The sequence below is a fragment of the Rhagoletis pomonella genome, unplaced genomic scaffold (assembly GCF_013731165.1).
Source record: "Rhagoletis pomonella isolate Grant_MI unplaced genomic scaffold, Rhpom_1.0 Rhpom_scaffold_00011, whole genome shotgun sequence".
In the NCBI taxonomy this organism is placed as follows: domain Eukaryota; kingdom Metazoa; phylum Arthropoda; class Insecta; order Diptera; family Tephritidae; genus Rhagoletis; species Rhagoletis pomonella.
The window spans coordinates 17,528,923-17,548,162 of NW_023458565.1; the positions used below are offsets into that span (position 1 = coordinate 17,528,923).

A 19,240-nucleotide genomic window follows, 5' to 3' on the forward strand; every position below is an offset into this window, starting at 1 on the left:
GGTAATCGAACGTCAAATCTTGATAATCTATATACGAGTAATAGGCTAGCATAAGTTCGTCCACCTTTATCTGGTGATTCCACTGGACTGATTGCGATATCAAAAACACTATTGGAAAGGTATTTTTCTGTATGGTCTATGATTGAAATTTACAGCTGCAACCGACTTATCAAAATTTACGCTTTTGTGTGTAGTTATTGTTGCAAGCTTTTCAATTCGAGTTGTATTTGGACGAGGAATAATACGATGATGAGCACGAATACGAACAAGAAAGCAACTACGAGTAGAAATACGATTACAAAACGATAACGAAGATGAGTGGGGAGAATTTATGAAGACGAAGACGTAGCTACATTTATTAAGACGAATTCGAATACGAGGACAAATACTCAGACATTCGTATTCGTGCTTGCCTATCTGGAGAGAAATTCGAAAAAGAGGATGAACACGAAGATTAATACGAAGACGACAGCTTTGTTAAATACGAATAAGAATACGACCACGAATACGAAGATGTATACAAAGGCGAATCCACATAGGTAAACGCGAAGGCTTATACAAAGACAAATACGGAGTTGAATTCGAATACGAAGTCGATAATGAATAAAAAGAATAATAAGACGAAGAATATGAAGTGGGAATACTGATGCGAAGATTATACGGATACATTTCGAAGACGAATGCGATCCCAAGTAGCCAAACGTTGTTTCCGACTCGTTCTGGTGAACAATTTGTTCGCCGGCGACGGTCGCAAATGACTCGCCCACCAACTCGTCGTAGGATGAAAAGCACAGTTCGCCGGCGGCCGCAAAACTGACTTACTGGCGGGTCGCAAAAGCGGCTCTTAGGAAGGTCGAAAAAACGACTCGCCGGTGGGTGGCAAAACCGATTCCCTTGCAGCCCGCATAAACGATATACCAGCGAACTGCAAAACGATGCTCAAAATTTATACCGAATGTAAAGTAAAAGTACAGTTTTATACCAAATTTAAAAAAACTTCATACACACAAATTTTATTTTTTATTAATAAGGCCAATAGAGTGAACGTACCTTTATAAAAAATAAAATAAAAAAATTGTAAATGAAAAATATTCTGCCTTCTCCTGGATGTCACTGACTAAAACCAAGACAAAGATAAATGCGAAGACTTATACGAAGGCGAATATGTATGTATATGAAGACAGCGACTAAAACGAAGACAAAAAGTTACCGGCACCATAGGAAGGAACTAGAAAAGCGTCCGAATTTTACTACTTCCTTGTGATCAGTATTACTACATTTAGATAGTTTAACGCCGTTTTGTGACTATCCCGACTGGTCTTGTATATTGCATTATAAGCTGAGGTATTTTCACTCTCTTTAGAAACTTATAATTATCGTTTCTTACATTTTTTATCACTTATTTAAAACAACTAAGACTAAGATTTTTTTTTCAACAAAAACTTTTAAACATTTTCACTTACTTTCACTTATTTGCACTAAATTGTAAAGCCAAGCAATTAAGAAGTAAGTACTCCATTTTACAGTGAAACTACACACTTTCCGTAGCATTTATGAATAATATTGTAAATATAGATTTTATTAGAGAAAACGTACTGGTTTGGTCCAATCAATCAAACTGTCTTGTTGTAAGTGTTATTATCGACCGATGCAAACTGAATTTTTAAACATTTAAAAGTATTTAAACCCCCAAACAACACAGGCCACTTAAATTCGAGCTAGAAAAAAGTTAACAGCCAGATAATGAGAATAATGTGGATGAGTACGAATTAAGGTAATGCTCGTATAATTTGTAATAACTGAATATGAACACATGTAGGCATGCACTTCATACATACATATGTATGTACATATTTTGTGTAGCATTGTTAATGGAACGATTGGAATTAACTATAAAAAAAAAACAATTAATTCGTGCTACGGTGACCAAAAAAGGTAGAAGCACACATATAATTCTAAATAAAAAAAAGTTCAAACCGAAGGCTAAAATGCGACGACACTTAATAGAATTTGAAGTTCACAAAATTATATACAACATACATATGTATGTATGTATGTATGTATGTATGTATGTATGTCCTTTTTGTTTGGCGGTTAAAACCCATAATCATTTTTTTTGTTTTTAACTTTTTTCACCCCCTAAAACTAGCGAGATCAATGACCAGCTGTGGCAACTGTGTCTCATTCTCTCACCACTTCTTCAACGCCGGCTTCACGTTGTTAGAAGTCGCATCTAGAAGCACCGCAAACAGATCGTTATAGCCAAGCCGGGGCTCTGGTATAGCACCTGTACCGTTGACTGCACGCAGAAAACTTTGATTTCTTGAAAGTACTGCCAGCCTAATTCTTGTGGGCAATCTGGTATGCCTGGTAATCACTACCGCCTTTAAGCGAACCTTGGCTTCAACGTATTTGTGGTTTACCCTGGCGTTGGCCAGATGTCGCTATACCATATTCTGCTGATAATAGATACAGAGCGTTCTACTTCCGAAACTTTTCCAAACTAATTTGTATTGCCTTTTATTCAGCTTAAAAAACAGCAATTTCCAAAAATTCAGAGAGAATTGAGGTAAGTAAACTCTGCTGTCAAGCTTTTCTGAGCTTTGAGCCATCTTTAAATATGGCGATATGCTTTAAGTCTAGAAAACTAAATAAGCGGAAGTGGAAATTAGCATAATCCAAGCTACTTTAACTCGGTAGCGAAAACCAAGCCAACTCTACTTAGAGTGTGCTGCGAAAGCGTAATTTCAGTCTTAGCGAGACTTACATTGAGTCTACATATCTCTGCATCGATATAGGTACTCCGAGGCAGATTAAGTTAGGTTAGGAGGCTGCTACGTGAGGATCTCGCCAAGACATTACATATACTATTTGCAGGTAATCTAAATGAACTTGTCGACTACCCGCCAGAAGAACTTTAAATGTGGGGCGTTCCACAGTCCACAGGCTGCTACAAAAACATCTATGCCCTCCCCGTTACAAGAAATGTTGACGAAAAACCTTAACTAAAAGCTCCGCGAGGGTTCCGACTGGAAATGGGTACTACAGGGTGAGCCTGTGCGATGCCAGAACGGTATCCGACTAAGATCAGAGGTCAGTGCTGTGTGCTTAAGCTCCTTTATAGCTTTTCTAAATATATTATAGTTGTGATCAGGGTGTGATGCGCTTCCGTTCTGATTATTAGCCACTACTTCCGCTTAGTCGGACAGGTTGTCGTACGACCAAGATGAACAACAATAAAAAAAGACAAACCAACAAGGAAGAGGAAGGAAGAAAGTCGCTCGCTGGAGAGAAAAGCTATCAACGACTCCGACAGTGACGAGAGCAGCGTGCTTTCCGTGACTCCTGACAGAGCAAGGAAGCTTTTAGCAAACGCTAGCAAAGACGCGGAAACGGCGAAATAAACAGTGGAAGAAGGCTCTATCGCAATACAAAGCGGCACTGGGAATAATCCATCAGCTGGGAGCCATCGTTGACACGACAGACCATGAGAGCGGGCGCTTAGCTTGGGCACGAGAGAGGTATGGTCAGAGCGGGCGCAGTTAGATGGCGCATAATATGCTGGAAAAATCTAAGATACCCTAACAGCATAGAGGAGAAGCACGCTAGTGGGGAGTTCAAAAGACAGCACTCTGCGCAAAACGAGAGGCCGGCTATCAAATGGCAGAAAAACTCCGCATACAGCGATAAACCGGTACACAGTACCGAAAGGCAGAACAAAAGTAGCCACGATGAACCGTCGACTTCGAATGCGGCAATGTGAAGGATCACCGACTAAGCTGAGAAAGCTGAATGTAAAGATGTGATCCCAGATCCCGTAAGACTAACCGAGATAGCTATGGACAGATGACCACCAAAAGGTGGAAATCTATAGAGAGATGAGGTGAGTAAGAGAGGGATATGACATTCCCCGACCAATTTCGACCGTACCAGGAGCGATTCTAGGGCCTTGATTTCTGCCTAGCTATAGAAAATAGGTATTTACCCTTCTTACCGGTATTACACTGGTGCGTAGCCTAAAGATGAGATCTACGGAAAGTTCCTGAAAAAATACACCACCTCCGACTCTGCCGTCCCACTTCGACCCATCGGTGGAAAAGTGAATTGGACCTCTAATACAGCAGCTAGCACGCTACCATTCACCCTTAGAGGAATGTGTGAAGAAAATAAACTCTTCGGAGCCAGCCTCAATACCCATCGATAAGTTTTTTTTTCAGGTATGAAATCAAGGTTTCCAAGTTGAACGAGAAACCAGTGCTTCTTAACCTGGTGTAGCGCGGACTGCAGCATCAGAAGCATCGTTTCTACATTCTAGCGGGGAGCATGCGGAAAATAAGCCTAAATACGTTCTTCTCGAGGCCTTCGGTAGCACAGTATTAAAAGCACCCACAAAGAAGTTACCAAGTACGAAGTCTTTGTTCTTGTTGTCTTCTTGTAAAATACTTCTATATAACCTGTACAATTGTATGCAAGGCGGTTTTCCGGCCGATGAATCCTTTTTCTTGTATGCAGGTCAATTATTCCCTAAAGAGTCTTCAATAGCAAGGAAAAGAGTCTGATTGATCTGAAATCCTTTGGAGATATGTACTTAGATGTGAGTTCTTTCTGCCTTGGGAATAAACTATACCCTTTTAATTCCCCAATACGCACTATCGAGTTCACGTAGATATTACCATCTTTGCTACATTATCGCTTTTTTGCAATAAAGGATGCTTCGTATTGGTTCCTCTCCAGTGTGACACCTTTTAAGGAGATGAATATGTATATTGGGACTTAGCAAGTCATACCTCTCGCTATTGGTAGGAGTTCTATCATCGATGACCCTTACGGAGATGGAATCAGCGCAACACCTGCTGCTCTGGTGACCTGCCTTTGTGATCCTAAGGTTCAAGCTGGGATGCACTTTTTCCACACGATCGATGAGCTTTCGGGGATGGATCTCAATCGCTTGAGAAGCTTCGTTGTGAACACGGAGCGTTTTGCTTATAAGAAGCTCTTCTATTGTGTTCCTTCAACGAATACAGTTTGAGTGAAAATGTTTGCCATGTCTTAGCTGAAAATAGCCTTTTTGTATGCTAAGGGATTCGAAAGAAAAAAGTTTACTCGTAAATTTCTATTGACATGCATACATGAATATTTTATTGATAGTACTGATTTTTAATCTCTTCAGAAGTATACATTTATTGATATTACTTATTTAAATCTTTTTTTTTGTTAGAATTATATAGCATTTTAAACGCTTTATAAACAAAATACATCTAAAACTAATGCCGACTACCCCAAATTAACGATTGATCAAATATTCAATAAGGAATAAACATAGATAATTATTAAAGCGCTGACTTATGCTGTCAAACTAAAGCACAGCGCCTATTCTCGATGCTTGCAGTCAAGGAAGAGTTGCGCCTCTGCCTGTGAAATACATATACATACAAAAAAATATGTTAGCAATAAATTTCACAAATTGTACATATTTCCATGCACATTTCTTTAAAAAAAAAAAATATTTAGTTACTCATACGCCCCACCTGTCGTACCTGCACAAAGCGAAATATTTCCAACAGCATCTCATTCGAAGTCTTACAATTTCCACTAGGCTGCGCATCGAAGAAGCCAGCCGCGCCGCTACCCACACTACCACTGCCGACCACTGAACGTTTACCCCAATCCGGTGAGAAGGTTAGCTGCAAAAATATAACAACTCTATTACTTGACATTCCAAGCGACGTATTTCATCAATCAATCAAAGCACCTGACAGTGGGCCACAGCCAAGACTAGCAAGCATAGAGCTGCGAAAAGTTGTGTGCGCGTTGAGAACATCTTCGGAACTGTGCTGAGTGATGCTTGGTCATCTGGGTTTTATGTCGGTTTTTATAAGAAACAACCAACATACAGCCGCCGATATCCTTCTTGCATTTAAGTGGTGATACGGGTAGTCTAGCTATTCAATTAGCCGCATACTTATTTGGCTTCCCTGATAATAATGTACGTATGACGCAATCGAGTTCGATTAAAAATAGCAAAAAAATGGGTGACTTACATAATTACATATATATGTATTCCATTCTTATTTCTGTTTTTTATGTAATCTTGCGAGGTGGTGACGTGTGAAAACTATTCTTACTAGAGGAGAGTTGCTTTAAAAAGTCCTTTAAAAGGTTCGTTCTCTACAGTTGGAAAGCTATTATAGACAGCGAATTAATTTAATTTCAAGACTGATCCAATTATTATGTATAGACAATCACTTAAACTAGAGGCATCTTGGGCTGCTAGGAGATGTGCTTGATATAAGCTTTTCACTAACGAAACATCCGAGGACTTCTACGCATCTTTATTATTTGTATTTGGAATTTCCTGAGAACACTTTTGCGACATTTTCCATTCGTATGTACGCAAGCGACTGTCCAAAAGCAACAACCCGTTTGCTCACTTTATTACTGGCAGGGCTTATGCTTAACTCGGTCTCAACTTTCTGCTACACCTGTCGTCTGTTTGAATTCTTAAATGGCGAGGTGGCTGAAAACAAACACCCAAGGTATTAAGACCAAGTGTCGTATGTATCGTGGAGGTAACTGAGTTCCCTCGAACCCACGTAATTCACGGTTACTTCTTCTTCGTCCTCTTCTTTGACGCTGTAATCGCCCAAGCGATTTTGCCTGAGTTCAATAAAGCACGCCAGTCGTTTTTCTTCTGTGCTGCTGACGCCAGTTGGAAATGGGAAGTGAAGCCAAGTGCTTCTGCACTTGGTCTTACCGTCGCAGAGCAGGCCTCCCTCTTCCGCACTAGCGGATTGCGAGTGTAAATACCTTCACGACTGGAGCGTCTGATTTCATTCAAACGAGATAGCCAAGCCAGGGTAGCTGCTGTATTTTAATTCGCTGCACTATGTCTAGGTCGTTGGAAAGCTTATACAGCCCATCGCTCCATCATCTGCGGTTCTCACCGTCGTCAACGCCTAAAGGCCCGAAAATGTTTCGCAAAATCGTTCTCTCGAATACTCCAAGCGTCTCCTCATCAGATGCTCTCATTCTCCATGTTTCTGCACCATACTCCAGCATGGACATGATGAGTGACATACATTGTTGTTTGCGTACATTGAGAAAGGCCTTTACTTCTAATTGTCCAAAGTAGCATTTGTTGGGATGAATGATTCTGCGTTGGATTTCGTGGCTGTCATTATTGGTGATGTTAATACTGGTCCCCGTGGTAACTTTAGCGATGGGAAAATTCTGTCTACAATTGCGGCCTAGAAACAGATCTTAGCCGCTGGCTGAAATGTCTCGCTCAGGCTGACGAATAGGTAAGCTGGCTCAAATGGTCTTACCACGTATATATGATGGTAATGATGAGGAACTGAATCGGATATAGATTCGGTCACCTAACATTATTGTTGAAGGGCCCAACGCAGATCACTAATAGGTAATGCGGAGTTGGTAAACCAGCTGAATCTTCAGCAGCGCTTTAAGGGAAGAGGCACTAGATCTTACTCTCTGCAACAAGCCATTTGCTGAATTTACTTGGGTTTGTCGTGCTTCGGCCCCAAAATATAAGGTTCGAGTTCAAATGGGACGTGAGCTCTGCCCGGAAAGTCAAAGTGAGACCTTTTAAAAAATCTTAGGAATGTGAGAACTCAACTTCACTGAACTATATGAAATGAAATAAAGGTAACATCGAATCTGCTCAACGAAGCCCTGCTGGAATCCCCTCATGACTCATGACAGCACAGTTCTTGTTCCTCTTTAATGAAACGTAATTTTCTCTGATGGGAGATGGAACCGGATGCAAAGCACAAACTTATCAGAAGCTTCTCAACAGCCTTTAATAGAAATGTATTTGATAGAAGGGAATCAAGATTAATTGAGGGAAAGTTTGATTTGAAGCGATTTATATACATATGTAATCTGTATTACAGAGATCATTCGTTACATTCACTGAGACAAGTACATGGCTACCACCAAGGGCTACAATAAACTTATTAGATGCTTCAATGTGACTCTATGAGGCCTCTTCCTGAGGCTTCCCCATCTTCATAAAATTCTATCGATAGAGCCTTACTCCCAAGAAGGCAAGATGGCACATTTACTAACAACTGTCAGACTCTAAAATACTTGCTTCAAGTGCATTTTTCATATTCTTCGTCGGAACAAGATTGGTTTACTAGTTAGAGTCCTTCTAGCACTAATTCAGAGTAGCATTCATTCCATCCATCTTCTGGCCTGTTTTGTTCGGAGGAAGGCAACCGTCAAAAGACAGCTGGACCTATACATTACTTAGTTTGCTTACTTGGTTAGTAAGATCAAAAGGGTACTTGACTTTTTAGACCTCGTTCGACTTTTCATAACACTCTAAAGCTTCCTTTTGTCGTTCAATAAAAATGGACCAGTATAAATGGGAATTCAACCGGATAATGTAAGTTTCGTGGCTGGTCGATTTTTCAGCCGACAGAAATCGACCCGTGTAAAGGCAGCTTAAGGATACAGCTCGATGGCTGTGGTTCAAATAGACTTTGATTTCTCTACTGGGTCGGTTGTCGGATCGACACGTACGCGGACGCGAAGGTAGTCACAGCTGGAGCGGCTCGCTTTATCGTAGTCTTTCAAACGAGCATGACCACCTACACCAGTTCGATCCCGCATATCTCCGCATTAGGGTGTGTGAGTGGAAAGTTCATTCGATGGTCACACCTCGTGGGTCCCGAAGAGATGCGCGAGCTATTGTAGCCAGCAGTGATGTCGGAAGCTGCCAAAGCCAGTGGCACCGACAGAATTTGCATGCTGATGCCGAAAAGCGCGAGTTTTCCTGATCTCACATGCCGAGAATTGTTCGATATTGGCGTCCGGCAATTGAATTGATGACCTTTGCTCGAAAGTAAACGGCTATTTCTCCGAAATTTCGTGCTTCTTCGCTGCGCTCTCCCCAACGAAATGGACCCGACGGCGTGTGGTCGCCGGAGGAACGTGGGACGCAGTGGACGATGCTATAGACCTGCCACCATATAGCAATCCGAACAGCTATGGGATGACTTCTGATGTCGCCAGAACATCACTTGCACAGGGACTTACGCAAAATTTACGCGTAAGTGAGCACAATATCATGCGCAGTTGAGCTTGACGCCAACGATTGATGGACTTACCGATTTAGGCGGGGCTTAGTAGTACCGTGGAACAACGGTTTCTCCCACAGCCGAGAGAAGCCTTTGTGCAGTTTTCCTTTCAATAAAATTTGGTCAATTTCGATCACTTTGCTAATTATTATAGAGTTCTAAAAAAATAGTGTATAAAGATGAAATATTTTTATTCCCGAATCATACTAAAAAATTCAAATACCATTGAAGGTGCCTTAATTTTTCATTTTATAAAATTAGACTTTATTTTTTAATAAACTTTACTTTTTTCTTTTACATGAATATGTATGTATGTAAATATATAACACTAAAATATTTTAAAATACAATATTAGTATTATACGTACAATATATGTATGTATGGTGTATGTGGTATAGTTATAACTGCTGCGAATAAAGCATACTGATTGAATTTAAATCAATTTTTTTCATTCCGTAAAAGTGTTTAGCGCTTACAGAATACATACATATATAGCTATGTATTATATAGTGTATAAAATAATAAATGACAACATAAAATATATACTGCACATGCAGGCAAACATATACTTATGGCTATATTATATGCAATCCTTGGGATGCTTGTGCACGCAATTTGTTTGTGAATTGCATTTTTTTATAAAAAATAAAAATATAAAAAAATTGTGCGATTTCGATATGCAAACACATCAGTGAGTTTGTTTAAAAATAGGTACATACTAATTTAAATACAACGTGAGACGATTAACTACAAAAGGTGATCAACTGAGAATTTGTGTGCTTTCAAGATTCTTAATTTAACAAAATAAAATTGCTGTCAAGGGTGCTTAAATAATAAGAATTATATTTTTGCGCTAATTAAGCGTAGTTAGCGTGAATTATGTATAGTATCAAGATTGCGCAGCAGTTTTAACGAACTCATATGAGTGGCGACATTTTGACTTATCGACACACACAAGTGTACATACAAACATACATATAAACGTAGGCACTCGAAATTTATTCGTTTAATTTCACTGTTAGTTCCAACTTTTCTTCTAATTATTTGGTCATTAATTTTTTTTTGTTTTGTTTTGTTTTTCGAATAACAATGATACAATTTTTAAATATTTTAATTATTATACTTTTTTTTGACAATAATTAGCAAAAAATGGTTCTTCAATAGTAAGCATAAAAATACAAATCTCTTTTGGCATATTCGTAAACTTTTTCGCTATGCAATTTTATCACTTAAAATTATAAGCTATTGCTTTTTAATATAAAATACAAAATTCACACACTTAATAGTTAAGACAGTTAAATCGCTTGACGATGTAATTAGTTTATAAAATTCACAAACATTTTTTTTTTATATAAATGTACATACATACATATATACATATGTATATATGTATATATATGTATGTAAATTTGTTTAATTGGTGTTTCTGAAGCCTTCGCATTTTTTTGCATTCAGCATAAATTTGGTTAACAACATTTCGAATGACTTATTATTTGGATTAATACAAACAAGAAATTGGATTTTTTTTTGGTGGTATTCGATATTTTCGTTGATTTTTTTAGGAAGAACATTAACATACTATGCTGATCATTGGTGTGTAAATATTATGGACTCTGGTGGCTTTCATTAGAATTTCGTATTTGTACAATTGTTGTTATAGCGTTGCACTATATTTCTTATGAGTTCATATGAGTCGCATACATGTACAACCGGATTTGAAGTGCTTTTTCTCAACTTTTTTCTATTTTTTCTTTTATTGCACTTGTGCCTTTGTTTGTCAAAGTTGCATGCGACTGCTTGTATGCAAACAACTGACATAGATTCATGCTTTCCTTGTGCTATTTTCGAAATATGTCTATATATTTTTTGTTGTTTGGTTCATTGGCAAATTTTGTTCTTGATCAACATCCATTATAAAATTTAAATTTTTCATCATTGAAATTCCTTTTTTTTTGCTCTTTCTGCGTCATTCTGTATTTGTTTTTCTACTTTTTCCTAACGTGTGATTTTTTTTTTTTGCTATTACAACACGCAACATTTCCGCTTGCTCTTCCTATTGTAGCTCTCCTCCAAGAAGGGGCGTTCAGCCAATTGGAATTTTCGCACAATTCGTACAAGCTCATGAAAGGCTTGATCGACATTCACCCGCAACTTGGCGCTGCATTCAATATATGGTATCAAGAGATTTCTGCTAATGGTTTGTGCTTCATCTAGCGAAACTTGACGCTGTTGATCCAAATCGCATTTGTTGCCAACCATTAGCATTGGAAATTCATCGCGATCCTTTACTCGTAGTATTTGTTTTTGGAATTTTGGTATTTCATCGAAACTGGAATGGTCGTTTAGGGCAAAAACAAGCAGAAACCCTTCCCCAGAGCGCATATACTGTTCACGCATGGCGCTGAATTCTTCCTGGCCGGCAGTGTCCAAAACTGTGGCAGAAGCGAAAGAGTGTTATTGCAAGAGTGTCTTTTTAGGTATTAATTTATAGATACTTACTGTCTAACTTTGCTGGCACATCGTCGATGACACACTGTTTGGTGTAGGAGTCTTCAATTGTAGGATCATAGTCAGTAACAAAGTAGCTCTGAAATATGGATGAAAATATTTGGATTTTAAGCATACTATAAATATTTATATGTAATAACAATAAGGAACAACAGGTTAATTTTAGTATAATATACGGTATATGATGCCAACGACTATACACTACTAGCAATATTGACAAATTCACAGTTCTAACTATAAATTACAGTTTTTAGACAAGCTTACAGTTGTTTTTTTTTTTAATTACCTCCTACTACAAATAACAGTTTGCGAAATATCAGATTGAAATTTGTGGATTAAAATACTTTCTCGGATTTTTGGAAGTCAATTTTTACGATAAAAAGGGGCGATGAAGGTGCAGTGTTTACGCTTTTGAAACAAATGACAAATGTGGTAAGAATATTTTTCAATATTTCTCTACAATTTTTCTCTACAAAAACATATCTAAAATAAAACAATAAGAAAAAGCTAGCGGAGTGGTTACTATTACGTCCTATCACTCAATATATTCAAAGTATATACATATGTACGCACATATAGTAAACTATTTCGCAAGTTTTGGCTTTTTTTCATTTTATTTAATATTTTTTATGAGAGTTAGCTGATTACTTAACAAACACCATATAAATCCACATTTCAGACTTTGTGCTAAAATTATGAAAATTGTCCCAAGTTTGGCCAAAATTTCAGACTTTCTAATAAACTTCTTTAGACAAAGCTATGGTGCGCAGTTTTGTAGCCCATTAAATTTTGGTGTAATAAAGTGCAAATTTGCAGTAGCTAGAACTTACCGCTGATTTTTGGCAGTTTTTTTTTGTCGACGGTTTTTTCCGCTTTTTTCCATACAAAGTGCGGAACACAGTCAACAAACAAAAAATAGCCAAAATGGGCTACAAAACTGCATACCAAAGTTTTGTCTAAAGATTCAATCAGCAGAAAGTTAGATATTTTGGTCAAACTTTGCAGAATTTTCATAATTTTTGCACAAAGTCTGAGATTCGGATTTATGTATATGTAATGATGAAAAATTTTAATTTCATAAGTATAATAATTTAAAGAAAGATACCATTCCATGAGACGCTCAGCACCAATTTAAGGAGATGTGACCGCCAAATTTTTTTTTATCAAGGTCAGAATTGTTACCGAAATTGTATGACAAGATTTATGTATGTACGTATGTTAAACCGTACATTGTATACATGTATACATTTACATAGATGTTTATTAATCTATAAGTTATACACACCCACATTTTTTAAGTAAGTATATTTTCTACTATCAAACCTTAACGTAGACCACGTAACTGGTTTAGGTAACAATATTTGCAAAAGACTAACATTTACTAAATATACTGATAAAAACTCGGCTGTTACTTTAAATGATAATCTTAGCTGAGTGCTACAAGATCGTCATAACTCAAAAAACAGAAGTTATTTTAGACATAAAGAATTTGTACATAATCACTAAAGGCGTTTATACAAACATAAGCTTGATAATGGAAAAATTTTTTGAAGAGAATGGCTTCTTGACTTGCAGTCAAAGAATGATAATTCGTCTGTCAGTTGTCCACATATCAAAATCTTGCCATCATCAAGAACATTCTTGTTTTCAAAATAGAATCTAAGGAAATTATACATAAGCAATAACTGCAGATGACGTAAATATCTAAAAATACACACTTAAGTGTACTAAGGCAAACAAATATTGCTTGCCATTACATATGTATGTACATAGCTTGGCGCTGAACTAAATATGAAGCAATATTTGTTTGTTTAAAGCCAGCAATAACTCTCTAATTCTAATCCTTTAGAAAATGCTTCGCTTACCAAGCCATGCAGCGTATCACCATTTGTTATTTTTATAGCAATTGATAGACAGGAGGGTATCAAAGTGTACGTCATCTACGGTATGAGGCCGCGAGCAGATGTACATAGGCATGCAAAGGTACATATTTGCATATATGTATGTATGCACATACATACATATGTGTAAACATAAAAGCTTTATTGTTGTAGGCGCGGAGCTGCATATGGTTGAATCTACATACGTGCATGCTTATGTATGTATATGCTTTAGCTATTTGCCTATGGTGAAGATCGCCAAACAATAGACATACTTTGAGTTAGAATATGATTTAAGATGACGCTACAATGTGGGCGTTGCTCGTCATATACAAACTTAGTATGTATGTATGTACATATGTGCTAACGTGGCGTTGTGGCCGCAGCAACGAAAACCGCGAATTTATGGTCTCGACATCCTATAGAAGCTAGCAACTGCTGCCTCAAATGGCAGCAACGACTTATATTAATATAAAACGACACATGAATGTCAAGTTTTTTTGGTGAATCTACATATTTACATACACATGTACATACATACATTCAGCCAAGGTCTTTGCCTGCGTATAATCACAAATGGGAACATGCGTAGCTGCAGCGGACACTGCCCCTCAGTCGCCAAACCAAATAAATATGTATTGTCCAAATCAACTTGTTACGCTTTCAAACTTATGGCCAGCTCCTCCCACTCCCTAATATATATTTCTACGATGGAAACTTGTCGCTTTAAACATACCTGAATAAATTGTATTGTTAACGCAGATTTTCCTACGCCACCACCTCCAACAATCACTAGTTTGTATGTTTGCAAGGATGATCCACTGCCTTGTGCGGTATTGCTTCGCGACATTTTACTGAATTTTCTAATTAATTTCTACTTTAGTTTGCAATGTTTTTAAAAGAAATCGTCTGACGTTACCAATTTAGCTGCGGTTCCACCCAAAAAACATTTCACTACAACAACGAATTATGAATGGTGACTGACAGTAGCAGACGTCGGCAGAGACCGCAGTGGAAATGATTTGACAGCTGAAATTCCATTGAACAGGGATGCCAAGAGCATTAGTATGAGTGCAAACAATGGAAAAACAGATTAGCGTACAATCTGGATTTAATTTTTGATACCATTTTTTCCCCCTTAACTTTGATTCCGATTATTATAATTTAAGGCGGGTTTTTATTATTACTTTATTCTGCAAGTCACACAAATTAGCTGTGTGCAATACTCCTACCACAGTCTATCCCAGCTGGTCGGAATAGCATAAAAATCTTCTTTACCATGAATTTCATTTTAGCCCTAAAGCTGAAGCTCCATCGTAGGTTTTTCAGGCGTTGCGGTCTGATGCGCTCAATCCAGAAAAATAATTTAAGTTGTTCTTACACGATATGTATTTTCATGTTTAAATGCCACTTCTTACATATGGAAATGCCAACATATCGTGTAAAGGCAAATTTGATGTGTTTCGGTACAAAGCAGAAGCACGTACATGCGAAATAGAAATGTTTCTATTTTCACCTGACACACAGATAGATTCATTTGAGTTTTCAAAGAACGTATTTTTGAATAGTTAAATGAAGACTGTGAATTTGACAGACATACGCAATTACATATGTATTGAAAAAGTCACTTTTATGGATGCAAATACATATCGTGTAAGAAGACCTTAAGTTTTGCGGAAACCTAGCAACCCTTTCTGGAAGATACACTAAGGGTACTCATTTGAAAGCGCAAAACTCTCGCAAACTGGGCAATCTGTGCTATTTTAAACCCCCGCAAATGAAATGTCAACTTTTCTTGACAATTTCGTCGCGCAAATTTGCGTTTTGTGCTGTGCAACCCTCAGTCAACTATATTATTTACTTTCATTTTGATTTGTTTCCTTAAATTTGAGTTTCAATTGTTCAAATTTTAAATATCGCCTTGGTGGTGTTACTGGCTATTTTAGATTTTCGCCACGGTCCTTCTGAATGTCAAAATGATGTGTTTGTTGTAGACAATGCGAATTAATATTACAACAAACACATCATTCTGACATTCACAAGGCCCGCGGCTAAAATCTAAATTCGCCAGTAACACCATCTTGTATAAATTCGCATGGTTTTCTGGCTCCCTCTTGACCAAGGCGAATTTATACAAGGTGGTGTTACTGGCGAATTTACATTTTCGCCGGGGTACTTCTTAATGTCAAAATGATGTGTTTGTTGTAATATGAATTCGTCTTGTTTGCAACAAACACATCATTTTGACATTAGGACCGCGGCACTGTGTGTGGGTTTGTGTGTATGTGCAAAGCTTTTGTAACTGGCCGTCTCCACAGGATAAAATTTATTGCTGCCCAGCTGTCATTTTGGTCGCTAAGTATAAGTTATATCAGTGGCAATATTTGTGTGGACTTTTAATATCTTGATATAAGCATAAGATAGCTTCGAAAATGTATTTTTGCCGGATTTAATCGCATAAAAAATTTGTAAAATAGGCTTTTTTACATCCAAGTTCATAATTACAAATATTTTAACAGGAAACAGCTCAATTTTTGCTTTTATATTAAAATAATAATGATGTTGCAGCCACGAAGTTTTCGTGCAAATGAAAATGTAGCTGTCAAACTACCAAATTGCCGGCAACTAAAAGGCCGTTTACATACGACTTTTGCTTCGCTTTGCTTCATAATTCAGCTTTGACAGATAAGTTCAACACATGATTTTATATGAGCCTTGCTAAATAGAAGGCGAGGAAAGCAAACCGAAGCAAAATCATGTGCAACTCTCAACTTTTGCGTGCTTTGGGAATCAGCTGTCTACATCTCTCTTTTTTCGCGCGCTTGCATTTGCTTTTAATGACAAAAGTCTAGTAAATATGAATTATTATTGCTATTATTTATGCATATTATTACATTGTTATCTCTTTTACACAAATAAAACATGTAGGAAAAAGAGAACGCAGAAGCTGGCAAAGCGTTTATTGTAGGATACCTTCTAAGCTTCACGCTTAGTTCTCTAAGTTCTAACTGTCAAGCAAAGCGAGGAAAGTCGTATGTAAACGGCTCTTAATGAGCAAGCCAAGGAGAATTTATACAAGGTGGTGTTACTGGCGAATTTAGATTTTCGCCGCGGTACTTATTAATGTCAAAATTATGTGTTTGTTGTAAACAAGGCGAATTCATATTACAACAAACGCACTATTTTGACATTAAGAAGTACCGTGGCGAAAATCTAAATTCGCCTGTATAAATTCACCTTGGAGCAAAACTTCATTTATTGAATCATGTTTTGCAACAACGCACACCGAAATATATATTTACCCCTTTTTATCTCAGGCGGAGGAAGTCACGGCGAAGCCAATTTTTCCTTTTTAATCAAGTGCGGGCAAGAAATATCGTTTTTAATGCAATTATTGATATGAAATATTAATTTATCTGTCGTTAGTTCCACAGTGGTTAGTGCGTCCTGTCAAACCAACGCCAACACCAAAGCACCAAAGCCAACGCGAAAGTTCTATGTAGACCGGCCTTAACCGATTCGTGCTACAAAGCAACTTCACACTTCACACATAGATGTCACAGAACCGTGTTTTGGCCCGTTTCTTTTGTCATCGGTCATCGCCGTTTTCGTTTTTTGCCTTCGCAGTCGTCGTCATTATTAGTTCTAAAACTGTGAAAAATTCCAAGTGACTGATGTAAAAGTGAAAAAATATGGCGAGTCTTGTGGGCGAACAGCAAATTTCATCAAATAATCAAGAAGGTAAAGCTCTAAATCAACGAAAAAGCACAAATTAATATTCAGCTGGATGCAGATGATATTTTGGCAAAGAAATTTTCATGAAATTTATTGGTTTTGGAGGATAATAAAACGATCGATTGTTGAAGAGCTGGCGAACAACCTTGAAGGCAGCGGCGCAGCTGAGCGAAAGACATCGGTGGCTGCGCAGCAAACATTTGCTATTGTGTGAACCTGAAAAGAAAAATCTATTTGTCATCATCACCATGGTGCACCACTCCAGGAATGGGTGCGTGCGTGCTGAAGAAAAACGCCCTTTCTATGAAAATACCAAGTTGTGTTTTCAAATGGCGTAAGGGCCAACGCAGTGTTGTGCACAACTCTGCACTTTTCATGATATCGGCAGAGACGGAGAGTTTAAAAATAAGTCTAGTTTTTCCAGCCCAAATTCGCTCTGTTCTAGCATTTATGTGCTAAACATCTGGTGTGCTGCATTTCATTCATGTCGAAAATTGCTAAGTACTTTCTTTCGTATCAAGTAATAATTTAATGCACTCGCGTGGAGTGAAAAAATCGATTAAAAACATACTTTTTGATATTTGCATACATATAGTTAGGTGTATGTACAATACATATATATGTATGTCAGGTGCCTTTATAATGGTCAAACGGTTTTAAAGGTGTTACAAAAGAGTGAAGAACGAGTACATCGAAGTTCGCAACTAGGTGGCAAATTCGTATATAAGCAGCAAATAGATGTGATTTGCAGCTTATCCACAGACACGGCACAACTGAATCACCAGTACAAAGTTTGGCATACACTGGAATATACATATGTACATATCTATGTAATTCCTTTGTCCTAGTTGTGTTAAAAGATGAACCGCTCCCTGTCGGGGTTGGGTGTCGTGGGGTTGCTGAACTCTATGACTAAAATGTGTTTGCTCATAGCATTTCTAGATGGTTTTATTCCATCGCGCTTGGTATGACTCCGCCATGGTTTTATTCAGAATTCAAATATGTTATTTGAAGGATCTAGAAAATGGCAATGATAGTATAAACTAAAGGTTCAAGTATATACATATGTATGTAAAGTACTTAAAAAAGGTGTTTGTGTGATCGTTTATTATGATTAAATGTTCGCAAAGCAAAATCATTTCACCTATTTATAAAAAAAAATATAAATATATGTATGTACATGGCATATATGGATACTAACAGTATTGGCCAATACAATAGCACTCCCATTTCAAAGTGATATTGATTGCTTCTCATGTTTTTATTTATTAATTTTTTTTTGGAGTTTTCAATTGAAATACAGTTCATTCTCTCAAAAAACTCATATAAACCCAAGTTTAAAGCTTTTTAAAAGACCGCAAAAAAGTCCAACATATTTTTTACCCAAATTTCAAACTTTTTTCTCAGAAGCGCTAGAATTTTTTTGATTACACAATTTTATATATCCCATTAAATTTTAGTCTAATAATGTGCAAGTTTCATGTTGCTAAAAATCACCGTTGATTTTATAGAATTTTTTTCGTCGAAAGTGTTGCGGGTTTCTTCCATATAAAAATAAATTGTGTTTATTCGTTATATGAAAGCAACCGATTTCTATCATTTTTTTTTTTAAAGAAAGTTGGTACCTCAGAGAAGGCCCCATACTAATTTGGCTTAGATCCAATCATTGCATCATGAAGAAATTAACGGTACTCTTAAAGTTTTATATGAGAATTGAAGTCGATTTTATTTTTTGCTTAAAAATTACTTGTTATTCCCCAATTATTTCTGTTTTCGATCCTAACGGGGTTGAAGCCAAAAACTTTAGTTCGGCAATACTAAATCTTCTAATGGGAACGGTTAAAATATTAAACTCGCTTTCATTCCAGTGCACTGCCGCTGAAACTTGTTTTTATACTATCGGAATTATAATCTATTAGGACTATTGCTTTGTCCAGAACTTTGATGATAATTTGCATCTCTTTGCTTGCATTTCATTACTGATTAGTCAAATAGCGATAAAGTAAGAGGTGT

At 37.3% G+C, this 19,240-nt stretch overlaps 3 protein-coding genes across 13 annotated transcripts in view; 1 reads left to right on the plus strand and 2 right to left on the minus strand.

Annotated features, from left to right (window-relative positions):
• Positions 1 to 5,106: 5,106 nt before the first annotated feature.
• On the minus strand, positions 5,107 to 5,902 carry LOC118747039 (adipokinetic hormone-like). Its single transcript, XM_036481032.1, has 3 exons — positions 5,753 to 5,902; positions 5,538 to 5,684; positions 5,107 to 5,412 (listed from the first exon to the last, which is right to left on the minus strand). The coding sequence occupies exons 1-3, from the start codon at positions 5,819 to 5,821 to the stop codon at positions 5,371 to 5,373; spliced, it is 258 nt and encodes an 85-aa protein (XP_036336925.1). The 5' UTR covers positions 5,822 to 5,902; the 3' UTR covers positions 5,107 to 5,370.
• Positions 5,903 to 10,544: 4,642 nt separating this feature from the next.
• LOC118746728 (ras-like protein 2) lies at positions 10,545 to 14,484 on the minus strand. 2 transcript variants are annotated; one of them, XM_036480622.1, is made up of 4 exons: positions 14,412 to 14,484; positions 14,229 to 14,355; positions 11,604 to 11,691; positions 10,545 to 11,536 (listed from the first exon to the last, which is right to left on the minus strand). In XM_036480622.1, the coding sequence occupies exons 2-4, from the start codon at positions 14,340 to 14,342 to the stop codon at positions 11,127 to 11,129; spliced, it is 612 nt and encodes a 203-aa protein (XP_036336515.1). In that variant the 5' UTR covers positions 14,343 to 14,355; positions 14,412 to 14,484; the 3' UTR covers positions 10,545 to 11,126. The 2 variants fall into 2 exon arrangements, with proteins under 2 accessions (XP_036336515.1, XP_036336514.1); XM_036480621.1 differs by having other exon boundaries at positions 14,229 to 14,472.
• A 2,640-nt stretch (positions 14,485 to 17,124) lies between these two features.
• Positions 17,125 to 19,240, plus strand: part of LOC118746729 (ensconsin) — a 41,563-nt gene continuing 39,447 nt past the window's right edge. For all 10 annotated transcript variants that reach the window (XM_036480623.1, XM_036480624.1, XM_036480625.1 and 7 more), the window contains exon 1: positions 17,125 to 17,233. In XM_036480623.1, the coding sequence (XP_036336516.1) occupies positions 17,185 to 17,233 (49 nt within the window). In that variant the 5' untranslated portion in view covers positions 17,125 to 17,184. The remainder of the gene's footprint in view (positions 17,234 to 19,240) is intronic.